The 24440-nt window shown below is 43.1% G+C and overlaps 1 protein-coding gene across 1 annotated transcript; it reads left to right on the forward strand.

The window, feature by feature from the left end:
• The first annotated feature begins 21939 nt into the window (after positions 1 to 21939).
• On the forward strand, positions 21940 to 23731 carry LOC120849000. The gene is made up of 2 exons (XM_040221084.3): positions 21940 to 23328; positions 23645 to 23731. The coding sequence occupies exons 1-2, from the start codon at positions 22105 to 22107 to the stop codon at positions 23675 to 23677; spliced, it is 1257 nt and encodes a 418-aa protein (XP_040077018.1). The 5' UTR covers positions 21940 to 22104; the 3' UTR covers positions 23678 to 23731.
• Positions 23732 to 24440: the final 709 nt, after the last annotated feature.

Raw genomic sequence — 24440 nt, forward strand, 5'->3', positions numbered from 1 at the left:
GCTCGGGGAGAGTGTGACCGCTCAGGCGGTAGATTCCCGGCCTTCGGCGCACGGATTATGTCGATCGTTCCGCCAGTCGCACACTCTTTCACCATAATTTCGGGTGACCGTGATTGAAAGATCACATGTACCACATTTTCAGTCACCGAGAGTTACTCCGACGCACTTATGAATTTTGTTTCTCGCAACCACCGCCAGGGTATTATTTCCGGCTTCTGATTGGCAACATTCGAATTTGTGAAGACGCCCTGGAACACGCCCAGCCTGCTTTCGGCCAATGGCACTTCCTCATTTGTCTCCTATACTTCCCAACGAATGGCCAAACTTTCTACATATATGGCTCTGTCTCAGCTTAAGGGTGAACGGAGTATAGGGCAGCATGTCTCAATGCTATGAAATTTCGTAAAGTCCAAAACCGGGTACAGCAGAGCGATCGGCCAAGGGGAAAAGATCAGAAGGTTTGAAAGGCCCCGTCTTGCAAGGCAGACTGGTAAACTGAACAATCACGGGCGTTGGAACACTGTGAAGAACATCAGGGGCTTAGTTACTGTCCTAAAAGAACTGAAGGAACACAAGTGTTGGAACACTGCAAAGAACCTCGGAAACTTATATACTGCCCTTAAAAAAAAAAAAAAAAAAAGAGAACTGAACGAACACGAGCGCAAGAACGTTGTGAAAAACCGCGGGGGCTCTTTTTGTGCCCAGAAAAGAGTTAAACAGTCGAAAAAACGGGACGGGCCGACAGGCTCGGTCAACGCACCAAAATATAGCGGTAGGTGACGCGCCGAAATATAGTGGTAGCTGACGCACCAAAATGTAGTGATCCTCTGGTGGAGAGGCGACGATGATGGAGGTTCGACGATCCGGCTGTTACTTGGCAGCAGAAGACGTCCAGGAAGGGCCGATAGAGCGGCAGCGCTATGGGGTGCCCTGACGGGTGACGAGGCAGAGGTGATTGACTTTTAGGTTTAGGTTTAATAAATCATAGAGCAGAACATAAAACCAGAAGAACGGAAACGGTGAAAGAGGCGCAAGTTCGGGCTCGCGCTGACGCTTGTAAAACCACAAATAGCGCTCGTGACGACACAACAATCTAGTAAAAGCCAATTACTACGCTGCCACTGAATCTCAACCTGCTACTGAATTGGAAAGTTCGCGCACTATGTACGTACAGCCAGAAGATCACAACCACGACGGGTGCAGCTCAGGAATTCAACCAGTCCGAGATTGATGAAAACAGTACGGGCGACACAGTCACACACCTCTGAGCATGTTTACCCTGCCGATCCTCGGTCCCAGTGTTGAATGGTTCAACACGATCACATATACAACTAATCATTTTTTAAAATATTCTTTGCAATAAAATAGGGCAGAAAGATATCCTCACCTCAGTTCGGCAAACACCCACGCTGTTTGTTGTTGTTATGATGCCACAGCTGCACCCCACGACGGTCCACGGCTGTCGAGACCAGTGTTGCTGCTCGCGCTGACAAAATGTTTATTCCACCAATTTACGCGAATTGCACAACAGATGTGATCTTGGCGGATCTTAAAAGATCACGAAAGCTAAGAAAGCATATCATTTATAGCCTTCCAGTAGTTATCCAAGTTACTAATATAATTTACGACTGCCTGCACGTGAATATCGGATTCGAAAGTGACCACACCCCCGTCGTCCCGTGCAGAAAGGCGGTCATTCCACAGCGGTTTGGGGTCGTCACTTTGCCCAGGGGGTAGTAACTCGCCTTTTGGGGTAGTCAAAGCCTCCAAAGCGCCATTTGACCACCCAGGGTAGTCATTTTTTCTCAGAGTGTAGGTGCAATCGATCGACGTGCGGATAGCCACGTTAAAACGCTGGTCTGAATCGTAGCTCCTATCGTACAGCGGCCAATGTGATTGTCGGTTGTCTCCTTCCCGAGAGCAATTGCGCTCTGGGGAAAGGATTGAACAGTATAAAAATATGACGGAAATTTCATATATTTACAGTTTGGAATTTTAGCATTCAGGAATAATGATACATAAAATAAAAAAAAGCCATCCTTTATTTTGCTGTTTAAATATACTACAGTTCCTGGAGAAACTGCCCTCCAAGTGGCGCGCTGGGATGAGCACTAGAAGTTTTCGAGCTCGCCACGGCGTAGCTCCGTACACTTTATACTTGCCGCAAGTCACGGCTTTGATAGCATTAAATTTGATCGAAAAGCGATCACTCTTCCCGTAAAGCATCACTTCTAGCTGAGTGAATATCCGCTCTACAGAGATTAATTCAAGACTACAATTGCAGCCGCACACGAACAGCACAAATAGAAAAACAAACACTACAATAGAAATGCTGGCTACGACGTGCCGTGTCGGGAAACAAACGCATGGCTTGGAACCGCATTCTAGCGGCTTGATTTACTGGCTTTCAAATAATTACGGCATGAGCGTTTATGCTTTATTTACTAAGAGATTAATCCCCTGAGCCGTTCGAAATACTCTCAAACGTATGACATTGCTGGAGAAAAGTCAACATGCTGGGAATGTTTGGTATTGCTTTGGCGGTCACCGAGAAATTCCGTACGTCCAAAACGACCAGTATAACGGAAACGCAGAGCTCTGAAGTAGTGATAGGGTTCTTGTGCTCTTGTTTTAATGTTTGCATGTGCCGTGTATGTGTATGCGCTCACTGTATACGTTCAACTGATGCTTGTAGTATGGGTAATGTGTCTAAATGTGTGGATAATAAAGGTTTCCGAAGATGCCAAAGCGCAATGGTAGCGAAGGCAAATAAAAATATTTTTTGTAGAACGTCATTTGGGTGTTCCTAGCGCCACCTGGCCCAGTTACTTGCAATTACTCTGCTTGACACTGCCGTCTAATGGCCAGCGATTTAACCTTCTTTCACGATACGCGATAGTTTCTGGTTACCACGCAACAGCGGCTTCGAGTTTGTTCTTTTGAGAGTGGCTTTTGGTTTCGCGAATTGGTTTACCATTCCTCCACGACGTGCGGTTGACGAAGGAATTGTGACTCGAGGAATGGCAAAGGTAAGACGTAAAGTGCGCGACGTAACTGGGCATCGGTTGTCTCGGTTTAACATCACAATGCTGACAACGAGAAGACTGAGTAACTGCTTTTGAAACAACGTCTTTTTGCCTGAGGGGGGGGGGGGGATGAGGGGAGAGCTGGCTTCGGAAATAAACACAGTTCCCGGAAAGCTCGTGTTACGCTCTTATTTCCTGCTCCTCTCGTCCCGTACAATAGACGTAGCGTCCTCTTATGGAGCCCGATTTGCTCAATTCGGGACGGCGATAATGAGACGCAGGCGACGGGGGAACTTTTGCTCCCCTGCTTTAGGGACGAAAGTTTCTCTCTTTATGTAGGAACAAAGGTTACAAGACCGTTCCTCCCTTTGGGGAGGACTACGAATACCATTGTTTTCTAAGAGCGTATGAGGAAAGGGACCGACAACGTCACAAGCAGCAGACTCCCAGGGTAATTTCTTTCCACCGACTACATTAAACCTGCACACGACTATTATAATGGTCGTGTGCAATCTCTTGACCAATCACAATTAGGCGAGCCGCGCTCAAACGTCAAGTAAAATAAAGTAGAATGATAATGAGCCAGCACTGATCAGTGATTAGGAGCTGTTGTGGCGCAATATTTTGAAAACCGTCTAACGAAAAAAAGAAAGAAAAAGGACGTACTTCCTTTTCCTCTTCGTTTCCAATGGACGCAGGATCAAGCTCGTTTGTGGACCGTGAGGGTCGCAAGTTAAAAATTCAGTCGTCAGAGTAAAGTAATATATCGCTGCTTCGGAGGCACACACGGCTTCACGCACATTGCACTCTCAAAACACATCCACACGGTGTCGATTCTTGATCAGTATACAAGCGTGCGAAGGCAATAAGATGCAGCGCTTCGGTGTGCCAAGGAAGCTTCCATCACGCCTCGAGATCGACGACACTTGGTTTCGACGAGTTGTGTCTTTTTCCCGCGGCACTGCGATTCCGTAATGAATTTCCATGTGTTTCAAACTGTAATTCTCACGGCTTACACGGGGTTACGGGGTTTTAAAAGAACTTCGGCGAATGACGACGAACGAGTAGAAGTCGCGTCTTCAGCACGCTGCCGCCAGCCTCCGTAACTCTTGAAAAACGCGATTTTTCGAGATGCAAGATGGCCGTCCGGTGGCCGCACTCGCGCTGCAGCGACCAAGAGGAAATGCGCGATCTAGCAATTCTCATAGAGATCAGTGGGCGAAACCGTTCTTCACAAGCTGAAAGAGTTCATGGGGCGTCAAAGAACTTGTCAAGAACGGATCTATTTGGAGGGTAAGCCGGCACAAGTGGCATAAGAATCAGTCTTGTCTCAGTCGGTCGTGGTCATATGCGAGTGTATGAATGAGCACCCAATGTTTACGTACAACCGGAAGTGTTCAATGAATCAGTACCAAAAAAAAAGTATTACCCGATGTTTCCATTAAGATTCGTGTCCCATTTTTCTTTGGGAAAAGAACGACAACAACAGCCTCACCAAATCACGCAATAATCTCTCACGTCTCGTAATCATTGGAAAATGTGCCGCAGTTTTTTTAACTGGCTTTCATGTCTAGATAGATCGAATCTGCGGGTCGTCGTGAATCTTTGAGGAGGTAGCGTATTGATGGCAGTAGAAAAAAAAACGTTTATTTGGCGCGATAGGCAACGGAACCATCTCTCAGAATACTGAGATTACACCTCTAGGTGCCGCAGGTTTCGCAGAAATAAAAAAAAATACAAGCTATTTGCTATTTCACTGATTACGCAATGTCGCGAGGCTGAACCAGTATTTCGTACGCCATGTTTTAAAGCTATACCCTGCTCGGCGCTCTCTAGGGATGGATGCGTCACGCTTGTTTTCAAGTAAGGCGCATCAGTCGTCAGAGATGTCGTTGGCAGTGGCAGAGAGCACCTCTATGGAAAATCTTATCCTCCGGCTCGGCATCAGAATTAATTGGGGGGCTAGTTGGTTGAACATCTAGACGGTGGTTTTAAAAGCGAAAAAAAACCGAGAAGAGAAGGAGGGGACAGGACAGAGCGCTCTGTCCTGTCCCCTCCTTCTCTTCTCGGTCTTTTGCGCTTTTAAAACCTCCGGCTCGGTTTTAGTGAGCACCTAAACGGTGATCCAATGAATTTTTCTCCAAGCTTCGTTTCCTAGAGGCGGATGAAGTCCAATTGGTGTAGAAATGCATCAGTTTCGCCGGGTTGTAGTGCCCGCTGGCAAAGCCAATCCATTCAGTTTTTCTTTGTGTTTTCTTTGTTTTGTTATGCCCTTGTATTTATAAGAAAGGACAAGTGAATAGGAACAACTTTATCGCATGACCTTATGTTTTGCCAAGATACACAACTAAATACTATTCTTTAATATATTGCGCCATGTTTTGCGACCGAAAAAAATAATAGAACGTTTGACTTTAGAATGATCTCAAGCTGTTCATCGATTCATGCATTTGGCCGTCTTCTAATCAGTCTATTTGCACTACATATTTTGACAGGTACTTAACGCACTTCGACAACATAATAGCGCTTCAAGACAGGGACGAGAGTAGGAACGAGACAACACAATCTCCAAGACAGGCACTCTCGTCCCTCTCTTGAAGCGCTATTATGTTGTCAAAGTTCCAGTACGAACTCGCCCGAGAATCTGCATTACTCAACGCACTTGGTTCATCTTGTTGCTATCCCAGCTGCATTACCACATTTTGTGTTTAGAAGTGACTGGTTTACCTTTTACTAAAACACAAATCAAAGCACGAAAAAAAGCAAAAAAAAAACGACAACAACAAAAAAAAAACGAACCTTGTAGTGTGTCTAAGGCGTCGTCAATTCGGGGTATTGTGTATACGTCCTTTCGTGTAATCTTGCTCATGCGGCGGTAGTCCATGGAAAAGCGAATTGATCCATCCTTTTCTTTTGTAACCACTACTGGTGACGACCAGGGAGTAGAAAAAGGTCGGACCACGTCTTTGACCATGATGACATCGACGTGTTGTTTAATTAGTTTAGGCTCTGTAAGATAAACACGGTATGGTCGGTGGCGTAGAGATCGAGCGTCTTCTGTTTCGATGTCATGTTCCACAGCAGTAGCTTTTCCCAAAACAGATGACGTGTGATCGACTGTGGCCTTATAGCTTTGCAGCCTAGAGTAGAGCTGAGATTGAAGTTCTGAAGGCAAGGACTTATCAATGGTATTGAAAAGATTCTTGGGTGACAACGGTGAACTCAACGATTTCGGGTAGGTCATGGAAGAGTCTGGAACTATTGCACTTATGCTTGTGTCCTGGAAGGTTGGGCGCGGGCATGTGAAACATGCGTCCCGCGAAAGCATTTCTGTTTCGTGGTTTAGAAACCACGACTTCGCAACATCGCTGAGATAAAAAAAAATACATATGCGAGCTTGGTTCGGTCTTTCCCGCTGTTGTACAAACTCACTCGAGGGCAGAAGTCAGCCCATTCCTCTATGTCTTTATCACAGAGCCTTGGAAAAACTTGGGGGTCCCGGAAACGGGAGTGCCAGCAGGTGAGCAACATTCGAGGGTGAGTCACTTGTGCGGGTAGAGACAGAAGGTCCGGAAATGGGGTAACCGATGGTATGGAGGTTACCAAAGTCGAGGTAGGTACCAGGGTCTACATGGGTGGGGCTCCACATGCTGCGTGCTCTCTTCCAGGGCTCCTGTCACCAGTGAAGACGTCGTCTGAGTCGATAGCGGTGAGGTTTTCATGGTGATCCTAGGTAGAGTGCGGCTTCGCATTTCCAGATCGGCGTTGCCTGAAGGCGGGATTATGTGACATCTAGCCCAAAGGTGATGAAGAAGGCAGGGGTGTCAATTTCGCAGCTCTACCAGAGTTTGAGGGTGTTTTGGGAGAAGGACATATACACGGAGCCGACGGTTTGCCGAGGCCAGGTTGAATCTAATCCAATATCGATAGATGATCCACGCTATGGCACGCACTCCCTCTCAGGCGCATAAGCGCTCAAGCTGGCAGCGCTGGACTCGCCACGTTGAAGTTACAATATGAAATAAATTAAGTTGTGTTAGAAATTGAACTGAGTATATTATATGTCATTTACCACGACTAAGTCTAATAGCAAGTTTCGTTAACATGTTAGGAAGCTTCCAACTCCGCGATCTAAGTTTTAGTTTAAAAATATTGCTTTCGTACCGTCATTTCTTGCAGAGAGGTCCAACAGCGTGCAGTTTATCATAAGGCTACACAAATATTCGGCAAAGAATCAAGGTAAACAGAAGGAACCGAAATAGAAACGACGCGAAAACCAATCAACCCAAGTTCAACACACGCAGAAGAACGCGAGAGACAGCAAACGACGCTGTTCTCAAACATGACCACATGCTGCGTGCTCTCTTCCATGGCCGCGTCATCCGAACTGCTGATTCAGTAGAGCTGCACTCAGCCCGTCTACGCAGAGTTCTCCCAATAGAACTGAGAGGACCTAACAAACAAAAGACGAAGCCGACAACACCTCCACAGTCAGAATCAAATTATCTCTTGAATTCCAAGTCGAACAGCCCATCAGTCATCCTTACCAGTCCAAATACCATCAGCTTTCTTTCCCACTACAACTGTTCACGGTTCTATTGATATAAATCTCCCAAGTTCTAATATTGAAAACAAGACAGAAACACAGGATGATTTGGAACGCACGATTGCTTCTCTCACCGCCGCTGCGACAAATCTATCTGCACCTAAATCGTTTATCCTGATAAAGCATCCTAACTGCGTGTTTTCGAGCTACTTCTATGGAAGACGTCTCACTTTCTTTCCTTCTACGGGAAATATGAACAGCATGGCTTTCCAGCACCAAGGCAGAATGAAAACACGTAGAGAAGAAAACAGATCTTACTGCGGCGTTCTTTACATTCACTCTTGTGACATCTGCAGGGAGAAGCAGTGTCCCAGGCATCTTCTCGTTTACGTAATAACAAAAAGAACGCGCTGGGTCTTGGTGGTGCACCGCGCACATGTGGATTGTGAGAAGTCGCTTTCTCTTCGAGCAAATATCTTTGGTGGGGCGACATTGTTCCCTTGCAGGCTTTTATTGTCGTGAGCTAGATGGAAAGTTGATGCCCCTGGTTATCCAAACTGCCGAGCGAGTCTTATAAGTGCCGACCTCAAGTGAGAAGGGCTCTACAAGGAATAAATACTTGCAGTCGCTATCGTCTGGTAGAAATACTCTATTCCGTCTATGATTCTTAATCTAGGGGTATATTCACTGGGGTGAGTCTTTTACCTTCAACCCTACAAAAGCAAAATGTCGTACCTGGTGTTAAGGTGCAGCAGCGTATGTGTTTCTTTGAGAATACTTGAAAGGGCCGGGTCACAATGTTGAGTTTGAAGCTTCTCACTTTTCAGAATTATAGTTCTGCTAGCGTGACCATAAGTCGGACGTAGTCACCCGCAACATCATTCGCCAACCATCTTCTTAGGAATTGGTTCAGTTTTAAAGATAAAAGTAGGCTATTTATTGCAGTCTTTTCTTCACAGCGCAAGGTCGAATCCTGCTCATCGCTAAGACACAAGAACTTGATGAACACTCAATCCCAGCTCGTTAAAATCAATGCCTCGGTGTCCATTCTGGTAGCCTCTCGAGTACCATCGCAGCAATAACGTAAATAGCCAAGTAACGAAAATGTTTGGAGCTCAGCAGCTGCCCTGAATTTTTACAACCCCTACCTATGGCTATGGTGAACATTGGTGACATATTTGTTGTTGCCTGTTCTGGCTACGTGTTTACGGTATGACCGCGGCTCGTTTTTCGGCTAATTTCTCTGCCAGCGTGTACAGTGGAGTAGAAACGTAACGCGCCATCGGTAGAAATCATGAACGTGAGTTATTTATTATACATGTTCTTTACTGAATGTGCCAGAAGCTCTGGTTTACCGTGAATGTGAGATTTAAAATTTAAATATTGAAATGGGTTTCACATGATACGATTTTTGAACTGTGAGTTTTTAATTCTTCTGCAATATAACATAAGTCAATGACAAACCTTTGTCCTATCAAAGACGCTTCAATGTGACTCAATTCACGATTGACCCTTTCTCATGTTTCGAGTAGACTGAAATACCTCTGCGAGAGCTCTTCGGGCCAGGTCAGACAAGCGATGAGCATTTGCGCTTTTGTTTCCATATTTGCAAAAACATGCTGAGCCTCTGTGTGGTTTATGCTTTCCCTAACGTTGAGAATTCTTATAGCCCCGAGTCGCCCCGAAAGTTTCCATATCAATATTTTTACCGTACTTCGTTGGACTAGGGTAATTCGATTCCGACAGAGTTGAATAGTGTGGAAAAAAATAATAAAGATAGAAATTCCTCTAACAAAGCACAGAAACAAAGTTCCTTTAAATTCAAAGGGATACTACAACGAAATTTCGGCCCTTATTTTTTGGTCTATATGTGTTCAAAGGAGCAGTATCCTATCGGACACACAAATATCCTGTTAACGAAGACACGAAAAGGAATTTTGAAACAAATTGAACGATTAGCAGAGAGCACCTGCTGGATGTTGCTAACGTCTCGTTTGTAATGACCGTCTAGAAACCTTCGCAGATAGTGACGACGTCTGTCTCGCCTCCGACCACCACGAGAGAAGATGCCGGCCACCCGAAAATGTCTTTTGTGAGTCCCAGAAGTCGCTACTGTCCCTCTAGAAGATTATAGAAGATTAACCCGTCGCTCAAAACTCGTACAAAAGCAGCCACTTCGGTGTCTGGAACGACTGGGCCATCCTCTCGACGTGAGCCTCGTGCGTGGCCTCGCCGCAGCTTTGCTCGTCCCGAGACGAACTGCGTCACGATTGCGCTGGATGTCACGTGCTCTCCGCTGGCTGCTCTCCGAGCGCTTGCCAGAGTAGGCCGTTGAAACGAAAAATGCAGCCACCAGGCTCAAGATACAAACGTGCGATCGTCATTTAGAGATATTGTGGGCGATATTTAACCTATTTTTGAACCCGACGGGTATGCTTCAAATTTCGTTGAAGTATCCCTTTAAGATATTTTTATACTGATTTAAGAACCGGTTTTAAGTACTTCTATCGGTTGATCACTTCGAACATGTAGGAAGAACCGGAGCTGTTATCAGGCTAACATTTTGTATTTAATAGTATGAACATTTTGTCTCCCATGTACAGCACCCAAAGGTAGGGCCGATCCGTAAAACGCTTGCTTAGGCTTACGATTGGGTAACCAATGTTGCCTCTATCCTCTGGATGATAATAATAGTCATGTACTTATGCCCTACCACTTCAATTCAATGAGAGTGAACAATAAATATTTTATACATAGGTTCTTTAGGAGTCTAAGCTTGCCCTTATACATGACAGAGCAAATAAATAAGCGTGCGGATTTAAAATAGTCATTAGAAACTAGAACTCAGTTCTGAACAACGAGGCAAGATTATGAGCTTTATTTATTTTAAATAAAACTTCCCATTTTTATATTATGACCATTTATCCGTCTCTGCATTCATTCGTTATACTTAACGATGACGGTTACGGGATCTAGTGAACTTGGGAGTATATCAATGATATTTTTAAAATTTTTTAAACTAAAAAGGCAAGCTTTAATAATTAATAATAGAACCTATTCTGCTAAATGCACAAAAATGGGTCGAAAATACCCTTAGACATACCCCTGTCAGACAGACATAATAAAAATAAATTCAGCTGAACCTCCTCTAAAGAATCGCTAAACCAACACACGCCGATAGGTACGAGATGACAAGCAGGTACGCTAGTCTTTAAAAGAGTTCGTTCCCAAGGTCCATAACGTGCCTTCTAACAAGGGTTCGTGACCGTCTTAGTAACTTTATAAAAAAAAATCGTCCCCAGTCTGAGACGCACAAAAGCCTGTTGAACAAACATAGATTGAGGATCAAACGGCTTAGCGCAGGGCCTCCTTTAATGAAAGTGGCCACATACGTTTTGCGAAGTCCCCAGTGCCGAATTGCATCACGGTTCGCGGCTGAGATGCGTGCGCACGTCGCGCTCAAAAAGTTAATTGCGGAGTTTTATTAGTTTTTTTTTCCGAATGAATTGCGCAAACTACCGACAATGAAGTGTCCCAACAAAGAACCTCGCGGGTATAAAGCTGAAGCAACTCGAAAAGACTGCGGTACAAATTAAATTCGTCTGTCAGATGTTGGGCGCACAAAGGGCAACGATACAATAGAAACGGTTGGGTCGTGAACAATAAAATGAGATATTTCGCAGCTTTGATCCGGTTTATTTCTAAGGCTCTTGATCTGGCTTTGAAAACAACAGGAGGCGAGAAGAGAGTGGCTGGTGGTGTCTTAAATTCTGCCAGCGCTATCTCGTAGAATGGGGAATTTCCATGCCGGCCTGAGTACCTTAAGTTATAAGCGAATCTATAAATTGTTTCAGAGCAGAAATATCCCAAATTTTTCACGCTCTGCCAAATTAAAATGAAGCCTCTCATGAGGCTAAGCGCGCGTTCTACAGCACTTATTAGAAGGACAGATGGTCATCAAATCGGCTGGGATCATCTTACCAATCAGCTGTGTCCCCGAAAGAAGACAAGCAATGAGAAAGAAACAATTTTTATTGAAGCGTACCTTAAACTTATAATTAAATATTTTCCTCCTACCGAAGTCCGTCTGCGGGCACAAATAACGACCTTAATTTTTTTTTAACTTAGAGATTGAGCACGCATTGAAAGAAACTTATCTGTCATCGAACTTTCACTACACTTCCACCTAAGTTATCTCTCTATATATAGCTGAGATATTTGCTCAATCCGTCACAGTACAGTCGAGGTAAAATCTAGTTGAGTCGTCGACGGAAATACCAATCAGATTTCCTAGGGTTGGCATCTTTAGTGAACGTAGTCGCGGGTTATAATCTGCGTCTTTTTTTATTCAATATGAAAGCATTTGGAAAATTGTGTGTTTCGGTGAACGAATAACGCCTTAGAAAACAAAGTTGGTCTTCACAGCAAACTTTTTTTTGGTGGAAGAAGAAAGTACAGCGTCAGTAATCTCTTGTACCTTCGCAATGCTGCCACGGTAGCGCTGCCAATCATCGCGCCTGCGACGGCTCAACTAGGTCGGCCTGATATTTTCGCCACACCCTGGGCATTGTCGAAGGGCGGGACGTTAACCGCAAAAATAAATAAAAATGGTGCTCTGTCTAACAGCCGTAAGGCATTTAGTCAAATGCCGTTTATATCATCGCTTAGACGTGGTGCAATCATTTAACTTTGTCAACTGAATGCAGGGGATCTAAAAGTCCTTACATCAAATGTTTTTGTCAGCCTGAGCTCACAGAATCAAAAAGAAATCAATATTTTGTTGCCATTAAAGTGCCTCTCGGAACGTCACTGGTGTCTTTCTTTTTCAAAATCTCGAACAACCACGAGACGAGTCGTTCATGACACAGGAGCAACGCGTGAAGTAATTGCATTATTTCGGTAAGCTTCGCATACTTGAAGTGAGAACGAATTAAATAACTTCAAGATTTTAAAACAGTTTACACATGCAAACATAATCAGTCGCCACAAATATTAAAATTATACCGCAATTGTGAGTTCTGTAAAAGTAACGAAAGCTGAAATAAATAACGCTATAAATTGTGCTGCAAAAAAAAAAGTTTTCACAGACTTTGCCAAGGTCTTTAATAACCTTTCAATAAACAAAATAGCGTAATAAGTACACCAAAAAAGGAGGATAATATATGGGAAGCAGCTTGCCGGAAAAAAGAAAACACGATTCACGTTTGAGGAAACCAACAAGAAGCAGCAGCATTATTTATGACCGCTTCGTCAATTTCCTGAAGCGCTTTACTCCTATGGAAATGTGACTATGTTTATTCTTTTTTAGCAATATTACGTCGATATCTTAACTGACTTCATTGATTTAGTCGTACTGCTAATTTTAGAATCAGTCAGATAACATAATGAAAATAAGACATAACTGAAGAGATGCATTTTTTTAGAATTTGCCTTTTGTTCCTTTGGTTGTTAAACATTTACCTGAATTAAAGATTACAGTCATTCATTCATTCATTCATTCATTCATTCATTCATTCATTCATTCATTTGTTTATTGTTTGTGCTCATGAACAGCTTTCGCCTTAGTAATGATGCACAATTAATATACAACAAAAGGAAGACTAATTCTACAGATGAGAATGAAAACTTGAACGCTACAAACGATGGGTTAATATATAGATATTTGTAAGATAAAACTTTAACGCTGCAAAGGATGGGTTAAAAACGTCAATGCAGGAAGCATCGAAAGTATTACACAAGGTCTGAATACGTGTCATGGGATACGTTTGAAAGAAATGATTAACATAAAATGGAACGGAATTTCGCAAACCTCTTCGCGGAACTTGAATATTTTTCGCTGAAGTTAGGTCAGGGCAATCAATGACTCCGTGAAGGCATTTGAAAAACATAAGATATCTTTCGCGTCGTCTCACACTCAAAGTAGAACAACGGTATCGTTCTAAAATTCTTTTATAATCAAAGTAAACAGTGCGACCGACATAGCGGTCGTAAACATTCGAGAAAAAAACAACATTTCTAGACATTTTCAGTCGACTCTGTGTGCGTACGCCCAATAAAATTCCACACAATAAAGAAAAACTCCAGCTTAGACCTAAATAATGAAAAGTATAACTGCATAATACAGGCCTAATAGAAAACTCACGTGTAATTCTGGATATGTCGCACAACGTACGGAAAGAGGCATTGACAGTGTTATTGACATGCGTATTAACTGACAGAGAAGAGTCTATATAAACTGCAAGATCACGAGTGCAATCCACCCTTTGCAATAGGGCATCGCCGAGTTGGTAACAGAAATTAAAAGCCTTACCTTCTTAGCAAATGACAGCAATGGTCTTGGTGGGGTAAAGTGTCAGCCTGTTAAGACTACACCAATCACTCACTGATTTGATATCATCCATTACTTTCACACAGTCCTCTGCAGATACTATCTGCCTAAATAACTTGGTGTCATCGGCGTATTGTAAGATTTCTGAATGTACAACACATGAGCTAAGGTCGTTTATGAAAACGTTAGAAAGAATCGGCCCAAGGATGGACCCCTGGGGAACACCAGAGAGGGTGACAAAAGAGGCCGGGAGGGGATGACCAAGGATACGTACAAAGTTGTGCCTATCGCATAAATAATCGTGAAGCGATGTGCATAGCGTAGTACTCATACCGTACAATTTCAGCTTTTGTAAAGGTAGCGAGTGGTCAACAAAATAAAATGGCTTAGACAGATAAAAATATACAGTGTCAGCCTGACCCCGCTGACACATAACGGGCGAAGCGAAATTAGGAAAAGACACCAAGTTTGATTCCACTGATCTTTCCCTCACAAAACCGTGCTGTGAGGGGAGGATCATGTACTGACGACAATTTATTAAGTATTTCTTTTCTGCGGGGGTCGTCAAAATTGTTTTTGTAAAACTACAACTCTCGACTTTTTAAGCTTGTGGGGATGGCAGCTTGGGTAAGTTGGTAAAACATAACAACAACGCAAAGGCAACGACAACCATGCAGGACACACTACCAGGAGACACACAGTAAGCGCTGTTTGTCTCTTGGGTATGTGTCTTGTGCGCGTGTTGTTGTCTCGGGTTGTTGTTGTTATGACTTTTTAGGGCACCAGTCAGCAACCACCAAAAACGGAGCACGGAATTCTCTGTCAAGGTTCGTACTAGGAGTTTACGAATTATGAAATTACGTTTTGTTTTAGTAGCCAAAAATCAAACGCACGCGTGAGTGCCTCCTTTTTTGTTCTTTTTTTTTGTAAAGTGCCGAGCTGGGTTAGTTAGTATACAGTAGCAATAGTAAAGAAACAGCGTCTTAGTAAACAAGGGCAGAGGAGAACATGCCCCGCACACGGGTGTCGTGCTTTTCTTTGGTCCTTGTTTATTTGTGCGCTTTTTTTTTTTTTTTACAATGCCTTGCTTTTGTTTTTTGAATACATTTATAATTAAAAGAGAGAAAAGCATATTCCTACTATTCCTAGCACGTTCCTATGCTTTCGGGCTAAGCCGGTTAGATATTACTGGGCAGGGATACGAACAAAGGCAGTTGTGTACTGAACAAATATGCTGCTGCAATTTATGCATGTCTCGTACGACACTGTTTTCAAAGCACGTCTGCATTTGAGCGCTTGGAAAGTCATGCAAAACATTACCGAAAGCCGTAAATTTACCGTGGATTGTTTTCAACGTAAGCTACAACTTAAGATATGAGATTGAAAAAAAAATAGAACATTCATATTGTATAACCAAAAAAATATGGTATTTCATCGGAGAGAGCAACACGACTTTTGAATTGCTGATTACTTTATCCGAATAATTGTTTTATGTAGCATTAACTTTTTAAATGCGTTTATTTATTTGTTATAGAAAAAATCAAATCTATATAAAAAAGCTTCCTAAACTCCAATTTGGTAGCAAAGAAGAACCAATAATAATAATAATAATAATAATAATTAATAATGTTTTTTTTTTTTTTCGGATGCGACGAAGTATGATTCGGGTCTGCCGAAGCCAGAATTGGCTTGTGTGGCTAAACCACCAGTATTAAAGTTATAAATCAATTAATTTCAACATTGTGAAAAGTGCATCACCACATAAAACGCACACGCACACACACACACACACGTTTTAGGAAAAATAACATTGGAGCATCGGCAAATTTAGTGTCCAGAGTTGTTGGTATGTGGATAGTCACATTACATGAAGAACACACACACAGATATCAAAATATTAAAAAAAGTGAAGCACAGGTCATGTCGAGGCTCCACAGTACTTTTGTTGTAATAAAGATCACATCACTGGCCTAAGTAAAATTAAATCTTTAGAACACAGTTTAATTAAGACGCCCAGAAGATGAATCTAGTTCGTGCAGGCACATTTGATTTAAAATACGTCTCGTGGGGCTTGTTTCAACTTTTTTCTCGAATCCAGGTCCAACACTCTTTCAGGGAAATTGTTGAAATTGTCCGGTACATAAAATATTCGTTTTCTTCTGCCATACCTCGTTGACATTCTCGGCACCTCAAAACGAGTGGTATGTCTGAGTGCCCAAGGTGCAATGTGGGGAACTTTAAAACTGTCATCCCAAAAGTGTCTTAAAACAACCGTCTCAGTAAACAGAGCATGACATAATGGAAGATTAATATGATCAATTTTTTCTTGTTCTGTTTCGGTATCCGTGCCGTATATAATACTTCTAAACATTCCAGTCAAAATATTGTCAATTTTCTTTTGCCATAACGTAGAACAGCCACCATAAATTGTTATTCTATAGCGAAGAACACTGTATGCCAAAGCATTAATGGCCATCTTTTTAACATATTGTGGAACAAATGATCTCATATTATAAAGTAGACAGGAAACACGTCTAAGCTTTTTACATACAGTTCCCATGTGCGCATTCCATGAAAGGTCAATATCGAATTCAATACTTAGATATTTCAGATGGTCCACATAACCCACTGGAGTGCATTTACACGAGGAACAAATTGATGAATGTAAAAATAGTGGCTTATCTGGGATAACAACTTTTAACGGATTCCGGAAACACACCAGACGTGTCTTTGTGTTGTTAATTTTTAAGTCATTTTGCTGAAACCATTCAATCAAATGTGTGGTTTCACGTTGGAGAAGAAAAATTTATTTTTCGTATTCTATATGGCGTGACAAGAGTACAGTACCGTCAGCATACTGATATAGTTTGCAGCTAACTATTAAATTTGACATATCATTGACAACGACATTAAAAAGTAACGCAGACAAGATAGATCCTTGTGGAACTCCGGATTTCAAGGCGAGCTTTGAACTTCTTTTGGGACCTATGTGAACTTGTTGAGATCGTCCAGTTAAATAATCCTTTAGTAGCTCCAGAAATGCACCTCGGAAGCCAATATGATAAAGCTTTTGGAATAGAAGGCTGTGGTTAACAGTGTCAAATGCCTTTGAACGTCCACAAAAAGGGCACATACGACCTAATTTTTTTTCGAATGCGTAATGTAATTCATCTGCAAGATCTTCAAGTAATGGATGTGTACCCCGTCCGTTGACAAAACCATATTGATTACTGGATATGATTTCGAAATTTTCAAGAAACTGACTCATTACTTGGAATAAATGCTCCTCTAAAATTTGATTTATAATCATAATAATAATAATAATAATAATGTTTATTTACACGTGTAGTTCACTTCACAGTGAGGCGGGTCTGTCAAAGCCAGACAAAAGGCTAGTTGGACAAGACCTTACAGTTTGTGATAAAAAAGCGTCCCCACACACGTAAGCTTCCAAGCTCAACATACATCACATTATAAACGATGATGGTCACACAAACACATGCACATACACAGCACAGTTAAAACTTGCACTTTTAGATCGGAGCATTTGCTTCAGTTTGTTTAGTGAGTCCACAGTGTAAACATCGTCCGGTAGGCTATTAAATATATAGGAAACATAAAAATTCCGAATTCTTTTTCCGCATTCTGTCACAACAGAAGGCATTTGATAGCGCTCGGTGTGTCGAAGCGATCTAGATACGACATGGGGAGGTACTCTGAAATTATCACAACAAAAGTGTTTCAATACAACAGTCTGAACCAATAAGGAGTGGAACAATGGCAAGCCCAAGACTGCAATGATCTCTTCTTCAGTTTGCGATATGAAACCGTAAACAATGCTTTTAAATATTCCTTTTAAGACTGAGTCTATTTTTTGACCCCATCGTCCTGGGCTGTGACCAAAAATAGTTATGCTGCAACGCAAAACACGGTAAGCCAAAGCGTGAGCTATTGTCTTTTTCGTTGATTAAGGTATTAAAGATCTGGTATTGTACAGTAAACAAGATACATTAGTCAGTTGTTTACAAAGTTTTGACAGATGAGAATTCCACGACAAATCACTTTCGAATTGAATTCCTAAATATTTAACTTGATCTACATAAGATATGGGACAACTGTTACAAGATGTACAAAGAGAGGTATACATATATATAGGATGATTGGGCGTTAACATCTTAAAAGGATTACGAAAGCAGACAAGCTGAGTTTTAGATGCATTTATTGTAAGACAATTTGTCTTAAACCACTCATTAAGTTGACAAGTGTCCTCTTGGAGTAATGCGATTGCTACAGGATAATCAAGATGTTTTGAAAGCAACACTGTGTCATCCGCATATTGGAACAATTTACATGTTGAAACTGAGTTAGACATATCGTTTACAAAAATGTTAAAAAGAAGAGGTGACAAAACAGAACCTTGGGGAACCCCAGCCTTTAAGGTAACTCGGGAGCTTCGACTATCACCTATGGAAACTAGCTGTGTCCTTTCAGTTAAATAGTTTCGGAGAAGAGAAAGGAATGGGCCGCGGAATCCAATGTTTTGCAATTTTGTTAGTAAAATATTGTGACTCACTGAATCGAACGGCTTTGCTATATCAATAAAAAGTGCGCAAGCAATCTGATGCCTCTCAAAGGCTAGATGTAATCCATCTGCAAAATCTTCCGAAAGTGGCTGTGTCCCACGTCCGTTGGCAAAGCCATATTGACTGCGCGATAGAATATTAAAGTGTTCAAGAAAGGCCGTCATAGTTTGAAGAATATGTTTTTCTAAGATTTGGACAATACAGGGCAAAATGGAAATTGGTCGATAATTGTCAAGTTTATTATGCTCTCCCCCCTTAAAAACGGGCTTCACTAGCGCACTTTTCAAATCAACCGGGATCATCCCGGAGGAAATGAAACCATTTAACATGTGAAGGAGCACAAGTTTTATAGAATCATAATTTCGGCGCAGATCATTTGCGCTGATACCATCGATACCGGGCGCCTTGTTAATTTTGAAACTAAAAAGCAAAGTACGTAGATCAAGTTAAGACATTCCGGGAACGAATGCCGAGGAAACATTTGAATCAAGAAAATCTACTGTGAACATAGTATCCATCCCGAGCTACTCCAGAAAATGTAGCGAAGAACTTATTGAAATCCTCTACTAGTTTTGTGGTATTGTTACCAAACACTTTCTCTAGGGAGGCATCCATCGATCTCTTTACACCCGTGCCTCGTAATTGATCTATCAATTTCCAAGTCATTGAAATATTTGACCTTGCTTTAAAAAACCTATCTCGAAAGTATTTTCTTTTTGCTGAATGAATAAGCGCGGTTACACGGTTTCGCATACTACGGAATTCTTTTTTCAAGTTTGTATTGGTTGGAAATCGCCGACATCTAGCCCAAAGAGCATCTTTACAGCGGATAGCTGACAAAATGTCAATCGTTAACCATTCTTGCTCACTACGACGCCGCCTCAGAGTGATAACCTTTTTAGATTTGTCCTTGAAGTAGTCAAATATATCTCTAAACCTACAGTAAACTTCATCAGTCTTGAGTACAGAGTAAACTATTCCAATCATAGGTTTTAACCAAATTAACAAATCTGATTTTATCAGTTATTTCCAGTGTTTTTGCTATCGCTATTGTTGATTTCATCGTGAGTTGGGATGCAAGTTGACACGCCACAAAGTAGTGGTCGGCTAATCTATGCTCTATTACGGCCGATTTTGCAACAACATTCGGGGCGCGTTTGTTTATATGATCGAGACACGAGGCCACAAGGTGATTATCCAGGAGTTCTTCTCGAGTTGGAGCTAAAATCAGTTCCTCCAGACCAAAATGCGGTAAAATATTCAGATAGTCAGATACAATAGACTTGGCGAGTTGAAGCCTATCAATGTTGAAATCACCTACTAAACAGATGTCGACAGACTGAAAATTGCCAAGTGTATGTTTTAGTTATTCTAAAAATCATAAAGGATTAACTGAAGGAGGTCTGTAAAAACGTAATAAAATCAAGGACCAGTTATCATTTCATAGCCTCATAGACAAAGACTCGCAATGGCAAAACTCTACATCAAGTGTTTCAGCACACCACAAGTCCTTAACAAATATCGCAATTCCTCCTCCTCGTCCAATCGGCCGTGTAAGAAAGAATGATTTATATCCCGGTATTCGGAACTCACCACAGAAATCGTCTTTAACATTGATCTCTGTTAGCACAAAAAGATCAAACAGTGGTGACATATTGTTTACAGTCATTACAAACTGGTCCCAATATTTACGATTACTTCGAATATTTACATGTAAGAACCCAAGAGTACTATCACTAGCTGGTTCCGAGAAACGTTGAAATGAAGAAAAATATGAACATTGACGAAATAATAATAATAATAATAATGAATTTGTATTCAGGAACATTCATAAATTCATACAGGAGTGCGGGGGCAATCAAAGCCAATGGTGGCTTGTGTGACGCCGCCCAAAAATAAGAAAAAAAAAGAAACAGAGGTGGAATGTCCAAGAACACAGTCAGTAAAAAATTAGCACAAAGAAAGCAGAGAACAGGAAAGAAAACGATCATAAAGCAGTTACGAGTGCACAAGACAGAATGACTCATATATACACAAATGCAAATGTATTAAATATAGACAAAATTGTGAAACGACCAAGAACAAAGTCAGTACAAAAATAATAAAGCAATGTGGACGTGAAAAACAAGAATAAAGCAGTTAGGAGTGCACAAAACATGAATAATATGTACACAAATACATACGCACTAAATATAAACATTATGTAATCTCTCCTCCAGAAAGATGAACTTTCATACTTTTCTTCAGCTGGCTCAAAGAATTAGCCTGCAGAATTTCAGAATGCAAATTGTTAAACGTCTCAGGCACATATTATTCGCGCGTATTCCTACCATATCCAGTACGGACAAAAGGGATTTTAAATGTTTCTTGAAAACGAAGGGAATGACTACGTACGTTTTCTCTTTTGAAATCATCAGAGCAGAAGTAACGTTTGACAACAGTTCGAGTAAAAAGACTTCTGAGACATGGGAATTGCAGGAAGTTAAACAGGTCACTGTCGTCAGGTATTTGCAAGCCGTAAGATACACTTTTCAAAATATTTTTTAAAATGCTATCTATTTTACCATGCCACTGGGCAGAACAGTTTCCAAACACTGTAATCCCATACCTTAACACGCTATATGCAAGTGTGTGTGTAGTGTGCTGTAAATAATCTAGATGGCGTTTTCAGCTGCATTTGAGATGGTGCCGCGCGCCGCGTGCTTGACAGCGGCACGCGCTGATTGATGTAGATATTGTAAAGAAGAACGGTCTTCACAAAAACTCCGAGCTGGTGTGACGTCTCTTCCTTTCGTCGGGGTTCCCGCCTTGGGCCCCGCATCTCGGCACCCCGCTGCCCACGCGCCGGCAATGTAAGCCTTTCCAGCATCTCTACAGGCCTTTCGGGCGCTGTCTTTATCTTAGCTTTCCCTGTCTCTTTCCACCCATTCGTAATGGCCCCAAGCGACCATAACATATTGGCGACGAGCTATAACCACTACATTTTGGCGACGAGGTATTTTCTTGCATTTTTCCATTTTCGCCCTCGTGAGTTTTTTTTTATGTGAGACTCCGTGCCGGAGATGAGTGGTGGCAGCACCGGCATGTATAGTTTTCTTTTGTGTGTTAGAAAATATTTGAACGTTCGAAATGTAAGAAGGTCCTTTTGAATATTCCCATCCACCACATCTTTTGCATATGTAGTACATGAAAATACTGTCGATGCATAGCGACATTTAACGTTCCGTTTCGAGCGGCAATGGTCCATTCCGAACGCCAGTAGGGTTAGGCGTAACGCCATCCTTTGTTCTTTTTTTTCGAACGCCGTAACGGCCGTTCGAATGGTTCTTTTTCTTTCATGCAAGTAGTGCGCACCGCACGGAAGCGTCGTTCTTAATTTTCCGAGACTCGGAGAAACTGTCTCGTTTCCATTTCGATGGAATTTTTTCGGATTTTCACCTTCGTTTTCAACTTTTGTCTCCCAACCATAGCCATAGTAGACGATAGCGTCGCTATGTTTCATGTCCATGTAGTACATCCCAATTGACTTTAAAAGGCGAAGTGAATAGATATAATAGATATTTTGTCCATCAAATATGCGTATGTAGCCATTGGCTTCACTCATTCATAAGTTCCAAAAAAATGGCAACAGCTTCTTTCCCGACACCTCCACCATTTCTTCCCACGCCAGGTGCCCCTGTGCAGCCTTGGTTAAATTGGAAAGCGTCGTTTTTAAATTATCTTGTGGTCCTAGAGGCTGATGAAAGCTCGCCGAAGCGTAAGCGCGCGTTGTTGTGGTCCTTGCTTGGTCTCGAAGGCCAAAGAATAGTTTCAACGTTTCCATCCACGGCCATCGCACATAGCGAGACCGTTTCCGAATTTGACGTTCTTATGACGGTGCTTGATCAGCATTTCGCTGCCAAAAAGAATGCTGTTGTCGAACGGAGGTTATTCCTCACCCGCGTCCAGTCGCAGGGAGAAAGTGTCCTTGAGTACCTTAGTGCCCTACGGCACCTCGGCTCTTTTTGTGATTTTGGGGAGTCTCTTGAAACCCGCATCGCGGAAGTTTTTTTGGCTGGATTATTATCGTCGGAGGTACAAGATCGGGTAATCCGAGAGTCTGCGGAAGCTGGACTACCCAGCCTCGAACGTATCGTGCTTCTGGCACAACAGTTCGAACGGGTTGCTCGAGATTGCGATCGTTACCGCCAAATTTCATCATGTCTTCCGCGTTCCGAGTCGACACAGGCCGTTGAGGCAGTACAAAGGGTTCCCGTTCGGCGTGGACAAGATGGCCGCCAGTTGAGGTCAAATTCGAACATGCAACGTCAAAATGGAGGGCGGCCTCCTGCCGTTTCCTCGTCCCCCGCAAATGTTTCCTCCTCACCTTCCAAGGTTTCCTTCTCGCCGCGCCACCAGTCGCGTGGACTCACCCGTGTTTTTACAAGCCGAGTGCCTCGGGATGCTCCTCCGGGCGCGCGCGCTCTTGGGCGCGGGGCGGAATCGTGCCACTTTTGCGGTCGCCGACCCCATCCGCGTGAGGAGTGTCCAGCGTCTGGAATGACTTGTTTTTCTTGTGGCAAGATAGGCCACTTTTCAAATGTTTGCCGAAGTTCGTCTTCGTCGTCTGAAGTCATCGACCCCCGTCGCCTGGCGTTTCCGCCGGGACGAGGCCGCGCCGCCGGTCGCCGGTACGAGAGGCTTGGACCTGGCCGTAACCAGACGCCGATCCATGGAGTCGTGACGTTTCCCGACGACGACGAGGGGGAACAACATCCAAACAACGTCTTCACCGTCGGATCCCCGGAGGTCCTCCCTGAAGGACATGCGGACCGTCGCCCACGGAATTTCACCGCTGATGTTCAGGTGAATGGATTTACATTACCCTTACTCATTGATACTGGCTCCGAAGTGTCAATACTTTCCGAGAGCATGTTTAACAAGATCAACTTCAAGCAGCAAATCCGGCTAAGGAAACCGCCGCGCACTCTTGTGCACTACCTCCGAGGGTCGATTCCAGTCATGGGATGTTTCCAGACCAAAGTCAGCTTCAAAGAACGCTCCGCCGACATTCTTTTTTACATCGTTCGCAATGGCCGATCCCTGCTTGGGACAGATGCCGTGCATGGACTGCGTCTAATTTTATCGGGCGCGCCACTCAAGTGCTTCCATGTCAGTGCAGCTGATCCTCGCTCGGCCATCCCGGGACATGTAAAGTCGGCTGGAGTCCCGCAGCCCCCATGTACGGTGGAGCCCAGTCCTCCACCGCGTCCTTCAAGCGCTCCCTGCAAGCACCCTTCATCATTGTCCTCTGTTCATGGCACTCAGCCATCCACATCGTCTGAATACTACTCCGGTAGAGGCGTCTTCGGAGACCAGCCTTCAAGGGATCCGTCGACGTCGGGACCATCATTGCAACCTTCATCGGTGAGCGATGCATCTAAGTTACCTTCTGGTTTTGAAGAATTTGAGGATCTCTTTTCTCCTGAGTTAGGGTTAGTTAAAAAATCAAACTCACACAATCACTGTCCGGCACCATGTCCCCGCCGGTACAGGCTAAACTTCGCCGCTTACCCATCACGTTGCGTGATGCCGTCAGTGCGGAAATTCAGAAGCTCGAGCGCCAAGGCGTTATCGAGCGCGTAAACGCGTCGGAATGGGTGTCCCCCATTGTAGTAGTTAAGAAGAAAGACGGTGGAATTCGTATGTGTGTCGATCTGCGGGCGCCAAATCAGGCAGTCGTCATTGATTCTTTTCCGCTTCCGCACATTGAGGAGCTTCTGAACTCCCTCAGTGGAGCTTCCCATTTTTCTAAGTTAGACCTTGCGTCTGCTTATCATCAGGTCCGTCTCGACCCCAAGAGTCGCGACTTAACAGCATTCATTACCCATGATGGGCTTTTTCGTTTCAAACGAGTTTGTTTCGGGCTGGCGTCTGCACCAGCGGCCTTCCAGCAGGTCATGTCCAAGATATTAAAA

The sequence above is a fragment of the Ixodes scapularis genome, unplaced genomic scaffold, assembly GCF_016920785.2.
Source record: "Ixodes scapularis isolate PalLabHiFi unplaced genomic scaffold, ASM1692078v2 PGA_scaffold5__190_contigs__length_132052651, whole genome shotgun sequence".
Taxonomy (NCBI): Eukaryota; Metazoa; Arthropoda; class Arachnida; order Ixodida; family Ixodidae; genus Ixodes; species Ixodes scapularis.